At 46.5% G+C, this 21,199-nt stretch overlaps 2 protein-coding genes across 9 annotated transcripts in view; one reads left to right on the plus strand and one right to left on the minus strand.

The window, feature by feature from the left end:
• Positions 1 to 12,942: 12,942 nt before the first annotated feature.
• Positions 12,943 to 15,345, minus strand: CIA30 (complex I intermediate-associated protein 30). Of its 2 annotated transcripts, none has more exons than XM_077641127.1 (2): positions 14,970 to 15,345; positions 12,943 to 14,209 (listed from the first exon to the last, which is right to left on the minus strand). In XM_077641127.1, the coding sequence occupies exons 1-2, from the start codon at positions 15,292 to 15,294 to the stop codon at positions 13,329 to 13,331; spliced, it is 1,206 nt and encodes a 401-aa protein (XP_077497253.1). In that variant the 5' UTR covers positions 15,295 to 15,345; the 3' UTR covers positions 12,943 to 13,328. The 2 variants fall into 2 exon arrangements, with proteins under 2 accessions (XP_077497253.1, XP_077497254.1); XM_077641128.1 differs by lacking the exon at positions 14,970 to 15,345 and adding an exon at positions 14,323 to 14,467.
• Positions 14,432 to 21,199, plus strand: part of LOC144107892 (nuclear respiratory factor 1-like) — a 135,032-nt gene continuing 128,264 nt past the window's right edge. For 5 of the 7 annotated variants that reach the window (XM_077641117.1, XM_077641114.1, XM_077641115.1 and 2 more), the window contains exon 1: positions 14,432 to 14,562. The gene's annotated coding sequence lies outside the window, so the exon portion shown is untranslated. The remainder of the gene's footprint in view (positions 14,563 to 21,199) is intronic. The other 2 variants (XM_077641119.1, XM_077641116.1) reach the window with 1 other exon arrangement.

Consider the following 21,199-nt stretch of genomic DNA (forward strand, 5'->3'; position numbering starts at 1 on the left):
TTGTCGCGAACTATTCCTGAGACGATGAGGAGCGTAATAAACCTCTCGATTTTTTTTTCCCTACACGTGCAGTACTGTGTTATTTCTTGTAAGAAACGTTTTCATGTAACTATGCATGCATAAGTACTGATCATATAGAAAAAGAACTAATCGCGTCATCGTACAGAACAGGGCTTTATGTACATGCTGGCATAAAAAACTGCGCACTATCTACTCAATTATTTGAGACCTTGGGGGGACTTGACGACGGTGTTAATTATAATTACCCAGAACTGCACCAGGTATAGCTATAAATAAAAGGAATTACTGAAACTAGCGTAGGAATTTGATATTTGCACCAAGTTTAGTTACATATCGCATGCATGAATAACGAAAACACTTTTTATTGCCGCGTCCCCTCTCAATCTCGCCACGTGTCTGTTAGTAGCACGCCTGCGGCTGCTTCTTTCCACACAAGCTTCGCGATCATGTACTACCTCATGAAACATGACACATGCATGATGCAATGAAAAAGCATATGGCGTTTAGCACACTTAAGGTACGCTATTCTAAGCACACCAACGCGACCGCGCAAGATTGACACAACTTACCAGACTTCTTTTCGAATGAAATAATTACGTCGCCATATCAAGAAACAGTTTCAAGTAAATATTAAATGTCATAAAACGCGCCATTAAAACATGGTGTGCTATTAACAAAAAAACGCATTCTTTGGGGGCGAGTGAACCTGTCGGCGCCCCGTGCACTCTGGCTCAAGGTGATAAGTACGTGTGCAGCTGCATATGTCTTTTTTTTCCTTGAGCAATTATCAGCCTACTATCCTGAAGTTCAGGTGAATAAACGCAGTAACTTGCATGCTATTAAGTGCATTGAGTGGCAGTGCGTATCGACTCCCAGACTCCGCGCTTTACTACCGTGGCCCAATGGCTGTTAGCCAGTTTCCGAATGCGGCATTTATGCGCGAGAAACCTATCGAGGCTAATTTAATATTTTTTATGCTACTACGCGGATCCAGCAGTGACGCAGCTGGTCAATACATGCTGCTTCTGCAGTTCACAGGCTTGAAGCAGCCGCCGGTAGCTGCGGCAGCTGCGGTAGGCACGGGCAAGCGGAACCTGTTTTGCCTACCATGCGAAAGTCGCTGCTAACATCAGCGCCACCGCATCTTCGTGACGTCGCGGGGTGAAGGAGGTCCATACCTACCTATTCAAAAAGCTCAGGATCATAGTATACTAAACGACTACCTATCAGAGGTTTCTAAGTGGTGTCTGTCCTGGGAAATGTCCTTAAACACCTCAAAGTGTGCAAAAATGACAATTACACGCAAGAAGCAGGTTCATAATTACACATATAAAGTTAACGGTGCAGCTATTTCTCATGTAAATGAATACAAGTACCTGGGGGTTGTATTTAGCAGTAACTTAAGCTAGAGCTCGCATATCGGGCATTTGGTTTCAAAGGCGCCCAAAAGGCTTTGGCTGTTAAGAAATTGCCTAAAGCACTGCACAACTAAAACAAAATTAACAGCCTACACTGCATTAGTATGCCCACTGCTGGAATATGCAGACGTTCTTTGGGATCCGCACACCTAAGTAGATATAAATCACATCAAAGGCGTTCAAAAAAAAGCACTAAGATTTATCTACAACGCATATGGTAGGCACGTGTCTGTCACTAATCTACTAAGGCAATCTGAACTCCAGACGCTTCAATCCTGCCGCAAGTTACACCGTTTAAAACTGCTGCATGGTATTATTAATAATTTAATAAAAATTAATTTTGGCTCTTACATGGAATATACTTTTCGCCCAACACGCGGCAAACACAGCTCGACAATAGTAGTTCCACGATGCCAAACTCAAGCTTACCAGTTTTCTTTCTTTCTAAAAACAATATCAGAATGGAACGGGCTTCCGCGTGACGTTGTCAGCTTGACAAACCAAGACTCCTTCTTGTCTGCTGTCGTGTCACTGTTATAGATGCAGCGTGTTTGTTCATGTTCTTACTTTTGCATTTCGTATTCTTAAGAAGCGCAGAGTGTTTGTTATTGCTTCTGTGCTCGCTTTTTATTTTGTGTGTGCTTGCTTTGTTGCATCGCATTATATCAACGATGTATGTTTGTTCCACTCCTGCCTTGGCTACCAAATGGCGGCTGGCAGTATTGAATAAATAAAAAGTTTCCCGACCTCGTGCCCGAACTTCCACATTTGCTGCATCATTTTTTTCCCGTACTGCAGCAGACTGGAACGACCTACCCAACGACATTGCAGCCATCACATGCTCATCCAACTTTGCCAACAATGTTACCAATCATGTTTCGTTGGGTTAACACTTGCTTACCAAAATATATGTACCCACCCCTTATGTAATACCCCTCTTGGGTCTATAAGGTAATAAAATGAAATGAAATGAAACAACAAAGCAAAAACCCGATAATGCAATTTTTGAGCGCAGCTGCTTCGGCACTCAGAACCACAGGCATACGGAGATGGGCAGCGCACACCAATGAGTCACGCTACTCTTTCTAGCGACACATACCTTAATGATCACATCATCGCGGGTCGCCACTGCACAACCTGCCTTCCTCCTCCGCTTTCCTCTTCGCCATGGTTATCCTCCACTGCGCTCGGTTACACCGAGCCACACCACTCAACAGGGGAGAGGCGCCTAAGAGCTGCGCTCTAAAACACACATAGTGGGCTCCTCTGACATTTCACAGAAAATGGTGTTGCAACCACATTTCTGCACCGAAATTATCATAATCTAAACATCCGACAAAAAGAAAACATCAGCTACGCAATTTGGACTCCAGGTTTCCAGCAGATATACACCAATGAAATAACTGTTACAGCAATTTATAAGCAATACCTTGTACTCAAATTGTAGTTAAAAGTGCGCAAGATACAGGCCACATAAAGTAGTGAACAAAAAGATATGGTATATTAGTTTTTCGAATTTAACTTTTTTAAAATTTATATACGAAGTTGGTGGGCTGACAATATCAGAGTTTTACATAATAGCAACCAATGTTTATCATCATATTAAGTGACAATTTGTTCCCACACCAAATTTTGTTCAACCGCTTTATGCACTGCGTGAAGGTATCGGCGATTATGTTCTTTTTATTACAAAATGAAGCAACAATTTTAAGAATACCTTTTTAAAATAACCTAATGCATCAATACTTGACATGCAAGTCTTTTCCGGTGATCACTGCTTGATCCCAGTGAAGCATGGAGTCCAGGAAACTGTCAGTGAACGTCAAGCCCAGGGTCCCCACTCTCGCAGCAGCTTCTCGATTTAATGCTAGGCGCTGCTGGCTTTTTCTCAGTAGGAAGCCTTGACCACTCCATAGACCAATCTTTCTCAGGTGTAGAAAACTGCTTCAGGTCGCAATTCTTTTGAAACACATACTGAAATTCCAGATTTTTGCATGCCTATGGAAGCATAAACTTTTCAACAATGCCCTGATCAGCATTTTGCTCCCAGCGCAACAAGAACGGGACGCGAGACGAAAGACTGCTGTTTGCCTTTCGTCTTGCATCCCGTTCTTGTTGCGCTGTGAGCAAAATGATGAATACTTACCAACTCGCCCAAATTTACACCTTGCTGCCCTCATAAACTCATGGTACCTTGATGGTTTCTGGGGGTTTAACGTACCACAGCGACTCAGGCGATGAAGGACGCCGCAGTGAAGGTCTCCGGAAAATTCAACCACCTGGGGTTTTTTAATGTGCACTGAAATCGCACAGTACACAAGCCTCTAGCATTTTGCCTCCATCGAAATGCAGCCGCCGTGGTCAGGATCGTCTTACGGGTCAGCAACGGAGCACCACGAGTGAGCCACCGCAGCAGCTCATGGTACCTTGAATACACTCAAGGAGACAAACTCCACGAGCAGAGAATCAGCCCTGTGCCATTATTTGCCCACCTCTGTAGTTTAATGCGATTTATCTTTGATTCATCTAAATAAATCACTGTTTTCTATTCGTGGCCTATTCACAGTGGGTGTTCCCTTAGATACATCATCCTGGAAACCCAAATCTTAGATGTCTCACAGTTCATGGAGTTACTGTGCAGCCTGAAAACTGCAAAATCTTAGGAAATGTCGATACCAGCCAGTCTAGAGTCTTTTAAGCCCATGTGAACAGTGTCTTTCTCAACAACTTGGTTGGTCGTTCCTGCAAAGATCGAGAATACAAACCTCGTCTGAACCTATATAGCTTGTGAAGGCATGGACTGCACTACTCAGAAATCCAGGGAAGCCTGTTGATTTTTCATCAAATAGTTGCTGCCACAGATAGCTACGATTTGAGGTGTTATGATGGCTTAGCTTCACACACTGCCCATTGCTTATAAAGATATGCAGCAATGCATGTAACTGCAGAATGTCACCTGAAAGTGACGGCAAATGAGTAGTAATTTAGAACAGGCGGAAAATTATGCAGTGAGAAGCACCCATGAAAGAACAAAAATGGAAAACGAACTGAAGCAAACAGTTACGCCCCTAAGAACTCCAGATGGAAGAAGAGGACATTACTGCACTATAATCTATACAGTGTAAAAGGTGTTTATTCGAACCGCAGGTCGGTAGGCGTTGGTCAGACGGCGGCACGACAGACACACTCAAAGGCGTCACTCGAGAATCATAGCTGCACTTCGTCTACCTCTTCTCTGCGCTGCTTGAGGGGGCGAGCGGCTCAACGATGTAATTCACGGGAGAAGTTTGTTGCACCACACGGTAAGGTCCACGATAGCGAGAAAGCAGTTTTGTGGTGAGGCCAGGAGTGGAGAAAGGCACCCAGAGCAAACAAGGGCGCCAGATGGGTATGACGCGGGAGGGTCCGAGGAATCCCGACGGTGCTTCTGATGCCATTGGAGCTGTGTAGTGAAAGAGCGGGCAAGTTGCCGGCATTCTTCGGCCTACAGATGAGCTTCAGAAAGTGATGTGGTCTCGGAAGGCTCAGGGCGATAAGGAAGGCAGGTGTCCATGGTAAATGTAGGCTCCCAGCCATATAAGAGAAAGAAAGGAGGAAAGCCCATCATTGTCTCAGTACCCGTACTATTCGCGTGCGTGACGAAAAGGAGCACTTGGTCCCAGTTGGAGTGGGCGGTGTCAACGTACATGGCCGTTGGTCTGAGGGTGATAGGCGCTGCCACAGCGATGAACGATTTGGCATTGCTTTAGCAGGGCCTCGACGGCATCCAAGAGAAAAACACGGCCGCCACGTTAAAGAACCCCAGGCGGTCGAAATTTCCGGAGCCCTTCACTACGGCGTCCCTCATAGCCTGAGTCGCTTTGGGACGTTAAATCCCATAAACCACAAACCAAACTATTTTTTCTTTCGCTTCATGAAGAACAGATGGGCACATTTTTTTGCTTTCAGTTGCACTTTCCCCTTCTCAGACCATGAGACAATGCTGCTAAGGTCAGTTTGTAAATCAATAAAATCCAGTTCATTTTTTATTTTTTTGTACACGACACAGTCATCAGCGAACAAACGTAAATATGAGGATATCCCGGCAGCAATATCAATAATATAAACTAAAATAATAGCAGCCCTAAAACCAAGCCTCGAGGAACTCCTGATGTAACTTCAGCCCAAGAGGAAGTACAGTTAAACCTCGATATAACGAAGTCGGTAAAATTGGCAGTTCACTTCGTAGTACTGAAATTTCGCTACATCGAAATTTGTTACCTAGCATTCTAGGAATTCGCCAAAAACCCGCTGTGGGTAATCCACGGCAAAGAACCTTTATTTGTGATTAAAGTAGTTCTTCTGTCCTTTCTTTGCTAGCAGCAACTTCGTTGCAAACAGCACACGGATAGGCGGCGAGTTGCCAAGCTTCACCCAGGCCAACGAGTATCGGTCAAGTTGCCAGAGCGCATTCCCAAAGGTGCTGTTAGGTATTCCCAGCCCTTGAATGTTGTTAAGCAGCGGCACCAAGACGCCTACGAACTAGGAGATGGCCGCAGGTGGGACTGAGAACGTTTGGTGCCGTATGCTAGGGACCTTGAGCATTTGCCTGGTGCCGTCGCAAGTTTTCAGTTCGGCACTACCCAGAACACCCTTGGGTCGCCTCAGACGACAGCAGGACTGTCAACAACACAAAGTAGTGCAGCTCAAGCATCACCAACCAGAACGGAACCACCAGAAATTTTGTGACGATCAACGCAGGAGCGAAGGCAACCCACATGGTTCATGGACTATGAAATGTGATTTTTGCCAATGTGAAGTAGTCAAATGAGCCACCACCTTGGCTCATTTTTTTTTAGAAGGGGAGACATTATAGTTATATTAACATGTCCTGGAGGGTGCCACGGGTGGCCCTAGCTGTGTGTATATTGCCGCGACTAATCTATTAAAGGATCTTCTTTGTTCGGCTACTGGCGCCGTGCTTGCTTGGCTGGCTGCGTGTGCCAGCCGGCGATACAGCACTTAGGATTCGTTTTCATATTGTCATTGAGTCGACTGAAGTACCGATCCTTCGTAATGTGTACTCTAGTTCTGAATTGATTAGTTACCTCAGCTAACCTTCGGAATTGATGATTACTGTATGTTCTTTTAAATGCAAGCTATACTCGTCTTCTCCTATTAGTCTCTAGATATTTGGTATCACCCATGGTTCTTGCACTTTTTCTGCCTAACTGAATCAATACTCGGCACATACTTTTCGGTCAGTTTCATCACTTTTCTTTTAAAGAAGGGCCACAGTTGCACAACATCAGTATTATGACAAAGACCATCGAAATGATAAAGTTTGAAAAAAATGGCAGAATAATCACCCTTATAAAAAAAATATACCTTCCTAGATTGGCATGTCTTGGTTCGCTTGATCTCATATTTAATGCTAGCTACGACAGCAAGATGGTCACTTATTCCTGAGACGCAAGTGACAGAATCTATAAAATTAGGTTAATTACAAAGCAACAGGTCCAAATTGTTGTTATTGCATGTAGGCATACTCACGTATTGAGTGAAGCCTAATGTGTCAACAATGTTTTTCATTTCCAAATTTTTACGACAGCCAGTCACAGTTCTACAGGTTCCATTAGACCAGTTAAGGTCCGGTAGATTAAAATCATCAGCAACAGTTATCTGAACCAATGTTCTAGAGACGATCTCGCATCAGAATTTCGTGGGTGATAAAATGATCCAGTAATAAATGTGGTATTATCGGCAAGGGTCACTTTGCACCAGACTAATTCTATGTCATCAAAAAGAAGAATAAACTAACAAAAACTCACCACCACCCTATTGTGCCGATAAGCGGTAAAGTGATTTGGAAACACCTCAGTGTCAGTGATGAACGGGATCAGCCACAATTCTGTGCCAAACACAATGTCTGCCTTCAATGATTCAATAAGGCCTGCGAATTCGTCTACTTTGTTCACAATGCTTCTGCAGTTAGATTGTGTGAAGCAAGGACCTTTTTAAAAGTACGGTGACACTCTTTTAGGACTGGAACCCTTTCTCTTTTTCTGTGTCCAAGGTGAGGGCCTTGTCACAGACTTAACCTTACTGCTGCTGTCCGTTATTTCCGCTGAATTGTTTTCAGATAACTCGTGTCTCCAGGGCATAGCTGTGATCTTCACTGTACTCAGACCCCTTGATTTTTTTATTTAGCGTTCTTAAAAACATCCATTTTTCCTTGTTTCGGAGGAAAAGGTAACGACAATCGGCCATTTGAACTGCTAGTTGAATCGACCGACATGATTCGTTCTTTGCAATGCCTTCCATTCTATTGTAAGGTGGGTCTGACAGATGCCTTTAATCAATTTCTCTGACTGATCCCACGTTTCTATCCTGTCATCTTTAACACCATAAAGAATAAGATTCGGCCTTCGACTGCCACTTTCAATTCATAGAGAAAACGGTGCGAAAAACAGGGACAAAAGAGAAACATCCTTGGAGTGTTGTTAACCTCTGCGCCGCGAGCTCGATCACGCATGCCACTTCCGCCTAGTGTTGCCGCATTGGCCAGTTGATTTTTCTTAGTTGTCGGCTAAAAATTTCCGATTTTTTTCCCACAAATATATTTTTTTCAAAATATAGTAATTTTAGAGTGAATACAGCCAAGGTAATAAATATAAGAATATGTGAAATAAAATAAATACAAAGCCCATTAATAATGGAAGTGAACATCCTCGGAGTGTTGACCCGCCGTGATGGCTCAGTGGTTACGGCGCTCGGCTACTGATCCGGAGTATCCGGGTTTGAACCCGACCGCGGCGGCTACGTTTCGATGGAGGTGAAACGCTAAGGCGCCCGTGAGCTGTGAGATGACAGTGCAGGTTAAAGATCCCCAGGTGGTCAAAATTATTCCAGAGCCCTCCACTACGGCACCTCTTCCTTTCTTCTTTCACCCCCTCCTTTATCCCTTCCCTTACAGTGCGGTTCAGGTGTCCGCCAATATGTGAGACAGATACTGCACTATATCCTTCCCCCCCAAAAAAAAACTATTTTCCAATTTTCAAGAAGAAAATGCATGCATCTACGTTTAACGGAGGTCTTCGCTTGCATTCTCAAGTATTATCGACGCAGATATGGAGTATTCAAGCGATAGCTGCAGTTATTGAACCTAAACACAGTAACGACCGATTTTGGTATGAACCGTACCAGAACAAATACAGTCAGCAAGGTGCGCAACATGAAATCTAGACCTGCAGCACGAGCAGCATGAACAGCATCGCTCAAACAGCGAGAACCTGTCTTTAGTATCACGTTCGTGACGGAAGGCGTCAAACTGCAATAAAAATAAGTGCAGCGATGCGCAATGTAGGCAGAATGAAAGCTAGACCTGCAGCGCGAGCAGCGTAAATGGCGGAGCTCAAACAACATGAAGCGCAAGTTTTGAGTGGAGCCCGTGAACGAGTCCGACTAGAACCAAACCAATACGCCACGTAATGCCCACGACATCAAACCTACACCTGCAAAGCTTAGCAGAGCCACCAGCATGAACGGCGGTGCTAAGACAATGAGAAGCACAGCTTTCGTAGCCCGCGAGTGAACGAATGCATCTACAACCATGCCAAACGGCATTAAGACTGCAGTCTCTCGCGCTTCACAAAAATCCTAAAAAAAAGAAAAATGCGACAACCGAAGAACGGCCACTCACATCGTAAAGGCGCGTATCCAGCACATGGCCAATGTTTTCCTGATCGATCTTGCGAAGCCAAACCTTTCAGCGAGCCGCATTGCTTTTCCCAGATGGCATGACGAAGAACCTTTTTCTCACTGCCTCCTCAGTTGTTGCACCCGTAAGTGCAACAGAAGACGCCGTAAAAGTCAAAGCTCGAGAAACACTTCCCCACAAAACACTGTCGCACAAAAAGAAAACAAAATCACCCCTGACAATGGGGGTAGAAATCACCTCCGAAAATGATGCCAGCCTCTGTTGCGGAGCCAAAAAGCACGTGCTAACAAGCGTGCTAGGAGAGGAGAGAAGCGGAAAGTTCAAAGCTTTGCATTACTCTTGCTTCATTGAGGGACTTTAATGGATGGATGGATGGATGGATGGATGGATGGATGGATGGATGGATGGATGGATGGATGGATGGATGGATGGATGGATGGATGGATGGATGGATGGATACGGCTGAACCCTTTAAATCGGGCGGTGGCTCAAGCCACCTAGCCATGACATGAAATTGTACTCTTGTCTTGATTTTAGACACCAATCAGATAACCTTCGCTTGGTTACTTCTACCTGCTTAAAATCTACATTCCCTTCACTGTCCTTAAACCCGAATGCCTTGGATAAATCAGTCCCGTTGCTTTCTACTGTAGGGTGAAGCCCTTTACAGAAAAGTATCAAGTGTTCAGCCATTTCCTCCTCCTCTCCGCACGCAACGCACAATGTGTCTATCTCGTGGTACCTGTCTTAATCCGCAAAACTCCCGTCCTGGCCTCAAACAACAAAGAGCTTCCCCTACAATTATAGATATTTTCTCTGGCAATTTTCTGCTTAAAGATCCTGTATGTTCCCAGTGCCGAATTCATCAGCATCCCTGTTTTCCACAGAGCTGTCTGTTCCTTTAACCTTTTTCTTAACCGATAATTGCTGATTTGCCCCCCTACTGCTGTCCAGATATTTGTTGGAGTTCGCTTTCTCCATTTCGTGTCAACACTCCTTATGTACAGGTATCTGAAAACTTTCCTAGCCTACTGCTTTTCTCCCATTTTTCTCAATCGCTCCTCAAATGCTATCTTACTGCTAGCTTCTCTGCTCTCAAACGACGCCCATCCCATACCACCCTGTACCCATTGATTTCATGTATTGCCATGTGCTCCCAAAGCTAACCTCCCTACTCCCTGATGTTTAATTTCTAGCCTTGCTTGAACATCTGGCCTCATACACAGGACCGCATTACCGAAGGTCAGGCTAGGGACCATCACCCCTTTCCAGATCCCTCTTACCACCTCATACCTATTGTAATTCCACAGTGCCCTATTTTTCATGACAGCTGCATTCCTACTAGCTTTATTCATTACATAATTTTCATGCTCTGTCAGATGCTCAGCACTGTTATTTATCCACACCCCAAGATACTTGTACTCATCCACAACTTCTAGCGTGAACTCCTGTGTTCTATGCTCGCCTCCCTCATCATTAAATATCATGACTGCAGATTTTTCCTTACTAAACTTGAAACCTAATCTATCTCCCTCTGTGCCACATGTCTATCAACTTCTGCGAGTCTTCCTTGTTGTCAGCCATTAGCACTATATCATCCACGTATATTAGTCCCGGTAATGACTGTTCAATCTATTCCCCTTGCTTGAAAAAAGAAAGGTTGAAGCCTAGACCACTCCTCTTTAGCTTGGTCTCCAACCCTTGCAGGTACAACATGAACAACAAAGGAGACAGAGGACAACCTTGCCTAAGCCCCCGCTGTATCTCTACAGGCCCTGATACATTTTTTTCCTATTTTATGAGCACTCTGTTACCTTTATATATATCTTTTAAAACATTAATTACTTCATCTTCCACATCCAATATGTGCCCAGTATGTCCCACAAATACTCTTGAATAACGTTGTCGTAGGCTCCCCTAATATCCAGAAATGCTAGCCATAGGGGCCTGTGTTGAGGCTCCGGTCGTCACATTAGCTAACCCACTTGGCGAGATGACCAGTGGCATAGAATGTGCAAATATTTTTAACACCGCTTTCTCATCCGTCTTCACATACGAAACTGATATGCCACTTTCTACTGCAACTGCCAACCCGAGTTTGCATATGCCTTTAATCATGTTTTCTGTGCACGGCATTATATGTATTATTGAAAATATCAAGATGTCATCTTCTGCGGGTGCTGATGGAATCACCCCCAAGTTCCTCGAAAATACTCGCCATGCTTCCGCAGCGTATCTATCCAAACTTTTTGCGCAATCAATTTCCACAGGTGGCATACCCAGCGATTGGAAGGTGAGGAAGGTTGTTCTGGTCTTCAAATCAGGTAACAAAGAATCACCCCTTAACTACCGCCCCATCTCTTTAACAAGTGTGCCATGTAAAATCATGGAACATGTCATTTATTCCCACATAATGAATTTTCTTGACTATTCATTTTTTTCATCCTGCTCAACATGGCTTCCGTAAGAACCAATCCTGCGATACGCAACTGGCTATTTTCATCAATGACTTGCATCTGAACCTTGACTGTAACCTTCAAACTGACGCAATATTCCTGGACTTTGCGAAAGCTTTTGACAAAGTACCTCACAAACGCTTGCTACTAAAACTTTCATGGTTAAACCTTCATCCTAGCATATTATAGTTGATAAGCGAATTCCTGGCTAACTGCACCCAGTATGTTTATGTTAATAATCAAGCCTCTAGTTCTCTTCCCGTAACATCAGGTGTCCCGCAAGGATCAGTCCTTGGCCCGCTATTATTTTTAATATACATTAATGACCTACCAACGCATGTCTCTTATAACGTCCGTATGCTGCTGCGGTGGCTGAGTGGTTATGGTGCTCGGCTGCTGGCCCGAAAGACGCGGGTTCGATCCCGGCCGCGGCGGTCGAATTTCGATGGAGGCGAAATTCTAGAGGCCCATGTACTGTGCGATGTCAGTGCACGTTAAAGAACCCCAGGTGGTTGAAATTTGCAGAGCCCTTCACTGCGGCATCTCTCATAGCCTGAGTCACTTTGGGACGTTAAAACCCCTAAACCCTATAACGTCCGTATTTTTGCCGATGATTGTGTCATCTATCACACAATCAATTACGCCTCTGATATGTTCGCCCTCCAGAATGACAGTCAGCATACAGGACTGGTGTTACCAATGGCTCATGGAACTAAATCCCAATAAATGTAAACTCGTGTCATTTAACCGAAAACGTAATCCTCTTCTCTTCTCGTATAAAATCTCACACGTCACGGTAGAATGAGCTCACTTATAAATACCTCAGCGTAACATTGTCCAATGATCTAACCTGGAACGCACATGTGACAAAAGTCATACCATCCGCTTACAGAAGCCTTGGATTCTTAAAACGACATCTACGCCATGTGCCACAAAACGTAAAATTACTTGCCTACAAATCACTTGTCCGTTCTAAATTAGAATACGCCTCTGCTATTTGGAGCCCTAACCAAAATCATCTAACAAATTCCCTAGAATCAGTACAAAGTCGAGCCACAAAATTCATATATTCGTGCTATTCATATAATGTTAGTATATCATCATTAGAAGTAGAGGCAGGCTTAACATCTCTAGCTTGTAGATGTATCACTAGCTTGTGGTTGTTTCATAAATTTTATTACAGCTCACTTCGTCATCTGCCCTACATCAAACCGCCTGCACGCATTTCCCCCCGCATTGGTCATCCCTTGAAGTTGCCCGGCCTCATACGCGCACTACTACATTTGCATCGTCATTCTTTCCACGTTCAGCCTTTCCACACCACCCTTCAGAGCCACTGCTGAAGAGGTTTTCAGACATGCTACCACCGTTCAGTGTTTATTACCAAGAACAATACAGTACCTCCGTGACATTGCAAGCAGCTCTAGAAACAATGGCATTTTGCCGATCATAGGTTTGTAAAAAAATGCACAGGTCAGAAATTTGCTGCCACAATGAATTATTTAAGCACTAATTTTTCAAGACCTGATTAATGCAAGGCTCATTACTGTGCTCTAATAACAAAGATGATACTTTTCACTGAAGAAGTATGCCGACAACCGGCGGTTCTCACAAGCCAACCTTCCACTGAATGCAGACCTCTGAAGCTGCCAGAAATCACAGAGTTCAAGATGTCAAAGTCGTCAGCTTGAACTGCACCAATGTCCTGTCAAAGCCTAAGAAGAGAAGCAACAGTCAGGAGCCCAGGCCGTAGCCGAGCGGCACCTCGTACAGTTCGTAGGCGAACTGCTCGGTGTGCGAGAGGTCGACGTGCGCGCCCACGTAGTCCAGTTCCAGCCGGAAGGGGCCCGAGAAGCCGTCGGCGAGCGTGATGCCCAGGTGCCGCACGTAGGCGAGGTTCACGGCGCTCTGCTTGTCTTGCACACGCCCCTTGTTGGTGACGAAGAACTTGGAGAAGGGGATCCGCGCCAGCTGCCAGTAGGGCCCGCCCCGGGTGTACAGCGGGAACTGGTACAGCACGTTCCACGTCACGTCCCAGTACTGGTCGGCCCCCAGGCTGAGCATGTAGCTGCGCCCGTCGCCGCGCACGCGCAGCTCCAGGTGCGTGAACTCGCCCCACTCGTAGCACGACGGCACGCCGAAGGGCCCCCTGGCCCGCGGAGAGCGGATGGCGCAGTAGCCACCCTGCACCATCTTGCCGTCCTTTGGGACGCGGTGGTCCAGGAAGCCCGAGAAGACGCCGGCGCCCGCCGCACCGAGCGAGAAGCGCGCCGTCGAGCTGCCCTCGTTGTTGTCGCGGTCCGCGGTCACCGTCCACTCGTCGATGGCCTGGGCGCTGTCGAACTTCCAGAACACCTCGGAGTCTCCGTGGCTGTACAGGGCGGGGTCACATCGCAACGCCTCGACCACCTGGCCGCCCAACTGGCGCATGTCCTCCCTGAGGCACCTGATGCCGTTTCGGAACTGCGTCTTGTAGTCGACCTCCGGCGGGGGCTGCTCGTACTCGACGCCGCCTTTACGGCTCGGGTTGTAGAACGACCGCGAGGGAACGACCAAGAGCGCAGCCCGAGTCCTCGCGAGCAGACGACGGACGGGGCAAGCCATCGCGTTCCTTCCTGAAACCAGCAGGCCGCCGTTCAAGGGCCAGACAACTGTTTCGGTCTACGGCGAAAATCGGCCCTACAGACCGACGGGAAGGAGAAGTACGAGAGCCAAATAAAAACATCACCTTCGGGCAGCAGACGTCGATAACGGCACGCAAAATTCGTCGCCATTCGCGGTACGACCTCTCGGGAAGAAAAACCAACGGGAAGAAAAACCGCCGCCAGCAGCAACAACACGAGTTTCTCAAAACGGGCATGACGTCACTTCCCGTTCCGCTCCTACCTTGCTCAGACCGGCGTCATTTTGATCGACTCTTGCGCATGGTTTTTGACCAAATCTCGAAGGGCAGGAACACCTTCCAACGGTGAGTAAACACGGCCGCGAGCGAAAACCGAGTCGATTAAGTCGTGAACGCATTCTGCGCACCTACCGCGCAGTGCTGGTGCCCCAGAATCGCCCGCAATCTGCCACCGAAATAGGGGTTCATTCCGCCATGGGACAGCCTCACCGCGCAGTCGCAAAATGGCCGCTTTCATTTTTTTTTTTTTTGGTGTGATGTTCTTTTATGTTGCTTTTCCTCGTCGCGCTGCGACAGCCGTAGTAAAAAAGCATATTGTCGTCCGTTACCGAAACGTGGCTGAGAAAAGAAGACTCGCGTAAAGGGATGAAATGACCAACGTCCGAACAGTAGCTTCCGCGGCGTGGCACAGTCGAGTGCAGGCCAGCGGGCAGCATGGCGGACTGAACGGACGCAGCACAACGATGACTTACCTCTCGGTTGCGCCGACTCCCAGGTAGGCTGCAGGACGTGGAGGGTGCTTCGGCCGCGTCTTTCGTGCGAATCTGAGCTGCGCTGCGGCCGGCGCTTCGACTCGACGTGCTCCCTCGACAGTGGAGAGAGGCGGTGCGGGACGCGCGGCCGAGCCAAAGTGCGCAGACGCAGCGGCAGCGTCTGCACCTGCTCAGTCGCTTCCTCGACTCGCGTTGCCGCCTGTCGCGTGCGTACGCGTGCGGAGCCGAGACGCGTTCGTCGTCCGTGTCGCGGGGGGTGTTTTCCTCCGGGTGCAGGTAGTACGGCATAGGGGGAAGCCGCCATAGGTGGATGCTGGAAGCGCAGGAGCGGCTGCGTTGCGGAGCAGCATCACGCCATTCGAATAAAGCTCCTCGCGGTTGTGAACGCCGCCGCGGTATTCCTGAAACGCGCAAGATTTTTTACTTTTGGCCAGCGCCGACTTTTTAGCTTCTCTTTTCGCGCTCTGCTATGCGTCCCGTTCGTTGAGCTCAGCCCATCCGAGGCGGTTGGGGGGGGGGGGGGGGGGGGGGTGCTGGGATCATCGTGAAATTTGACATTAGTTGCACAAGTAGCACATGACAGCTGGGAGGCTACGATGGAATGTTTAGGAACCCCTGGATGAATTATGTGACCAAATACTGCGTCGCGCGCTAGTTTTGAAGCATTGAAAGAGCCTTGTTGAAAGACCGAGCTATCAAAGCAGGAACACCATCGTATCTGACCCTATGCCGGTGAGCAGCATTCCCCAAGGTGCCAAATGCTTGGAAATGAAGTTGACAGGATATTCTCCTGTGGGGCCTAACCACTCCTACGAGGAATGAAACACGAATGTTTCCTGAGCAAGCCATTGTTGTTGACAGCGCTTAAACACACGGACAGGAGACAGAAACATGGAAGACTACGACACAGGCGCTAAACTTCAACTTTATTCCGGAACTGCCAGAACACTGTGTATATATTCAAAACACAGCCACCAACAAGCTGCGAAAATTTTTATGCACTCGTGGCAACATAAGTGATAAAGGCTAATAAGGTGGATTGTCGAGCTAGTTGGTGCATGATCGAATAAATGGCAGCGGAAAGTAAACGAAGACATCGAAGAAACACACAGACGAGGACGATGCTGCACTGACAACTGAACGTTTATTGGAAAGGCCGCATATTTATACTTAGAGAACAGCCAGTGCTTCGAATGATATCTTATCAATTCCTGCTTGCATCCCGGCACAGATATCTCACTTCTTTTTTCGATAGGCCAACCGATGGCGTGCTGACGCATTGCTCTCCGGATTCACGGATGGCCCAGGCTTCCAGGATTTCTCTTGTCAGCTTGTCTTTGCTCTTTTTCACTACCTGCACGTGGTGAAGGTCAGCAGGGCTTGTTTGTTTTTTGCAAGTTTCGCAATCTCTGCAGTGTATCGCAAGGTTGGTGCCAGACTTGCCTGCTATGGCTGTTGCGTGCTCTCTTGCTCTGTCGTTGACGCATCTCCCGGTTTGGCCTATGTAATGCTTCCCGCAGAATAGAGGGATACGATAAACGATGCCCTGAAAGCACTGAGAATACCTCGTTCTGTGTCCATTTTGGCAATCGGATTTGTTTTTCTGCCCATTCACTCGCGCGCACATGCTTTTTGCCTTGTTTGGCGCCGTGGGAATGATCTTGATGTTGTGCTTCTTCCCGATCTTTTTGAGATTGTGGGTCAGCCCATGAAAGTAGGGAATAACAGAAAACTTCTTTCTTTGAGTCGATGCTTCAGGGGCACTTTCCTTTTCCCTGCCAAGCTTCTTCGGCAGCACGAGGTCTTCTGCTATGCTGCAGAGCAACGCCAAAGGATATCCGGCTTCCTGAAGCCTAGCAACTTGCCTCTGAAGGCCCTGGCTCATCTGGTGTGGACACGACTTCTTTAGAGCAGATTGCAATGCTGCCCTCACAATTCCTCTTTTGACCGTCTTAGAGTGGTTAGAGCTGAAAGGAAGAAACTGCTTCTTTGCTCGAGGCTGGTATGTCCAACATAGGTGCCCCGGCGAGAACTCAAGGCGTATGTCTAAGAAGCGTAGGACGCCGTGCTCAGGAAGCTCCCATGTGAACTTGAGCCCTGGACAGCTATTCTGAAAGGTGGTCAGTGTGTTGTCTTTTAGGGTGTCCGTGTCCTCTTTTTTCTGCTCGCATAGCACCAAGTAGTCGTCGACATACCGGACGATCCTCACGATGCGTCTGTCCTTGGTTGCTTCCTGAATTCTTTTGTCGCAGGCCGCGAGGTATAGATCACTCAGCATGAATTAAAAGACTAGCGCATATAACAGACACAGACATAGAAGTAGACAGGACATAGACAGAAGTAGACAGAAGTAGACAGTAGCGCTCGTCCTTTCTACTTCTATGTCTGTGTCTTTGTTATATGCGCTAGTCTTTTAATTCATGATGAAACACCAACTAGCCCAGCTTTCCGCCTTGATCACTCAGGGCTGGGGCGACTCTGGACCCGATACACACTTTACTCTTCTGAATGTACAGGGTGTCTTCATGGGAAGCGATGGTAGACATAAGGTAGGCTCCCAACAGCTCCAGGAAGGAGTCCACTGAAACTCCAGCGGCGTTTTGAAACGACACAGCTCCCTGCTTTTCTATAGTGTCTCGTAGAACACTCATCAATTCATCATGTGGGATGGAATAGTACGTATCTTCAATGTCGAGTGAAAATCCATAAGAGATGTCCCAGTTGTTACTCTTTATCTCAGAGATTAGCTCTTCAGAGCTCTTGATTCTAAAGGGGTCATCCACGTTTACGTTGCTTAGTTGCTTGGCAAGATAAGCCGAAAGAAGCATCTGCCAAGTGTGTGCTTCTGACAGAATCGCCCGGAAAGGGATCCCAACTTTGGCACTGAAAAACACGGACAGGGTGCTTTGTCTTGTCGCTTTTACCTTGAGGTGGAGCGGCCCTAAGTTGGCGATAAGTGCTTTCAGGGCATCGTTTATCGTATCCCTCTATTCTGCGAGAAGCATTACATAGGCCAAACCGGGAGATGCGTCAACGACAGAGCAAGAGAGCACGCAACAGCCATAGCAGGCAAGTCTGGCACCAACCTTGCGATACACTGCAGAGATTGCGAAACTTGCAAAAAACAAACAAGCCCTGCTGACCTTCACCACGTGCAGGTAGTGAAAAAGAGCAAAGACAGGCTGACAAGAGAAATCCTGGAAGCCTGGGCCATCCGTGAATCCGGAGAGCAATGCGTCAGCACGACATCGGTTGGCCTATCGAAAAAAGAAGTGAGATATCTGTGCCGGGATGCAAGCAGGAATTGATAAGATATCATTCGAAGCACTGGCTGTTCTCTAAGTATAAATATGCGGCCTTTCCAATAAACGTTCAGTTGTCAGTGCAGCATCATCCTCGTCTGTGCGTTTCTTCGATGTCTTCGTTTACTTTCCGCTGCCATTTATTCGATAAGTGATAAGGCAGTAAGTAATAAAAAAAAGGCAAGGAGCAGAAACCAAAGAAAGTGCAGCCAATAACACAGCTAAACAGAGAAGATGGAAGTGCACTAAATAACTGAAGGAATAAAATGGGGTAAAAAACGCGCATGAGCAGCAAAGGTGAAGCCAACGAATAACACAGTTAAAGGTAGAAGATGAGGTACAATAAAACCGAGAGAGAGAGATAAAATATCAATAAATAAAATCCAACAAAAAGTATCAAGACTAAAAGTAAAAAAAAAAATAAGCGTGATAAAGGGGAGATTGGCAGAAAGAGCAAAGCACGTAACTCGTTTGTAAAACCAGGTTTAGGTCAAACTGATTCAGAAAGAAAGGCTATCTCTTTTTCTGACAGTGAAACAGTGTTGACAGCACTGTCAACAAGAATGGATCAGCACCAACTAGTTTCGGCAGCTTCACCTATCCAACTACACTGAGGGCAAATTAAAACTGGCCTGTGTATACAGATTGGAAACTGAGCTTTTACAAAAGGTTAATGAAGAATCAGTGTGGACAGTTTCTTCCACATGGAGTCCTTTTTGAATGGAGAAATTGCTTCCAGCTTTCTCAGCCATAGATGCGTCTTTTGATGCTGGGCCTAGCTGAAGCATCAATAACAAAGAACATAAATTGAATAATTTGTTTCTGATCTTGTTGGTACATGATCGACAAATAGACTCCAAACATACTATCGGTAGCAAATATTTACGGGACATGGGTATGCAGAAAAAAATTTATTCCGGCACAGTAAACCAAGTCAATCGCCTGAAACGTATGAAGGTATCAAGAAATGTAGCTCTTCCTTAGTCTGGTAATAATTCCAGGCGATTTGGTAGCGAGGTAGGGCTGTAATAAATGTTTTTCCGAGAACTCGCATCATGGAAACTTTAGCTGCCAATAGTACATGGTGCTGACAACAACTGGAAATAGAGTGGAATGGGCACGCTTAGAAACTTGGAATTATTGTCCTGTGCGGCCGATTGCACCAATTGAATCGGATTAAACATCTGGGCATCCGCCATTTTTTTTAACTCAGCGCGGCAGGTAGGAGGAGTCAGCCAACGTGTGGAGTGCCTTTCAGCCAGTCCAGTGGCAGCTTCGCTATCGCTTTTATTTTGTTTTTTAAGTTACAGTGAATAAACAGTTTCAGTCACAGACAATATAGCCGCAAATTAGGCCCACGGAAATAAAAATAAACGTGGACTCTGATTTACGTATCACTCTGCCGATGGCAGAGTGGCAAGGCGCCACTCTGTTGACTCCTCCTAACTACCGCGTTGAGTTCAAAATAAAGGCGGGAGCCGGGACATTTAATCCCATTTAAATAGGGCCACATAGGAAAACAATGCGAAGTTTCTAAGAATGCCCGGAACTTGTAGATGGAGTTCCTGCAATAAAAAGCCGAGTTGAGATTCCTCTTTAGTGCCCGAAAGCAGACAAGCACTCATGGTGACATGCATGTGAAAGAAGCCAACAGACCATGGATGCTCGGAGGAGCATGGGGAACGGGTGAAGATGCAGTACGTGTAAAGGGAGAGCTTATTCAAAGACAGCTCATCTTCCATCAAATGACTCTCTCTCCGTGATAAGCGTCAGGGAGGCTATTGATTCGTCTTCGCCATTTTTGAAAGACATAGGACATAATCGCACGGGCGTGTGCTCGGTTCTTTTTTAGCAAAATTCCAAAGTCTGGAGGTAAAGGCGGTGGGCGCTTATTCGAGCATGGGTGGATGCTTGGTATTTTACAGTGGGGAAGTTACAACGAGAAAACAACTTAAGAGGTGTTTTGTCAGAAGATAGATATGCTAAACTTAAATATCGATAAAGAATTCAGATATTTTGGAGAATTTTATCAGCTTTCAAGTTGAGGGCATCATTCTTTTGACAAATACTCAACTTTCTGTCCTCCATTTTGGGCTTCGGAGGTTAGTAGCTTTTATCCTGTGACATGACTAGTTGAGATTGGCCCTCATTCCACGCTGTGTTTGCTTGAATAAAGTTGTTCTCGTGTATAAATAGAACACGGTTGTCATCGGTGTCCTTTGGAAAGTGACACCCCCCAACCAGATGAATACATACACGCAAGTGTCGCCGCATGTCGAATGCAAAAACACTCTGCCTTTGGGCGATAGTGGCATGTACAACAGGTGGGCACTGTTTGATTGCACTTAAGCAGTCCCAAATGAGCTTGAAGGGGGACCATTGGGAGCCGATTGATTGGGCAGTTTTTAACTTGTACAGACAGCTGTACCGCCTTCGGCACGCTTGACACAAATGCTCAATTGCATGTCCTGCTCTGATATTACAGCCCCTAAGTGCTCGGCGCTGAGTCCAAAACCATGCTGCACAGTGTGTTTCTGGTGGTTTGAGACAGTGGTGCCCTGCTTCCACCCTAATATTGTCTCAGCTGAACCCAACGGCTGATGCCCAGCGGCGCTAATGTCAGTTGAAGACACTCGGTTGAGAGTTCTGGGGCCGTTAACGCTGTCGCTTTAATAAAGGCAAGAGAAATCCGTAGGGGTGTAAGAGAGTGAAGGGGCATAACTTCTTTTAGCATGCACCAAAGCTTCGTGTTGAATGCACTGACGGCGGTGCATCGCAAACAGCAGCAGCATTAGCAGTCGGCCTGACCTCTCATTACAGGCGATATGGTTGTTGAAAGGACAGTGCAACATGCTGCAAAAGTTTTCTTCTCAGCGGCCATGATTTTATCAACTTAAATTTGGCCAT

Source organism: Amblyomma americanum, chromosome 10 (assembly GCF_052857255.1).
Source record: "Amblyomma americanum isolate KBUSLIRL-KWMA chromosome 10, ASM5285725v1, whole genome shotgun sequence".
NCBI classification, from domain to species: domain Eukaryota; kingdom Metazoa; phylum Arthropoda; class Arachnida; order Ixodida; family Ixodidae; genus Amblyomma; species Amblyomma americanum.

Bases quoted from the DNA above. Each gene is read 5' to 3' on its own strand.
- CIA30 (XM_077641127.1), bottom strand. From the start codon at position 15,294: ATGGCGGCTTCCCCCTATGCCGTACTACCTGCACCCGGAGGAAAACAC. The intron at 14,210-14,969 runs GTAAGTCATCGT...TGCTGGTTTCAG, and splicing joins GGAGTCGGCGCAACCGAGAG to GAAGGAACGCGATGGCTTGC.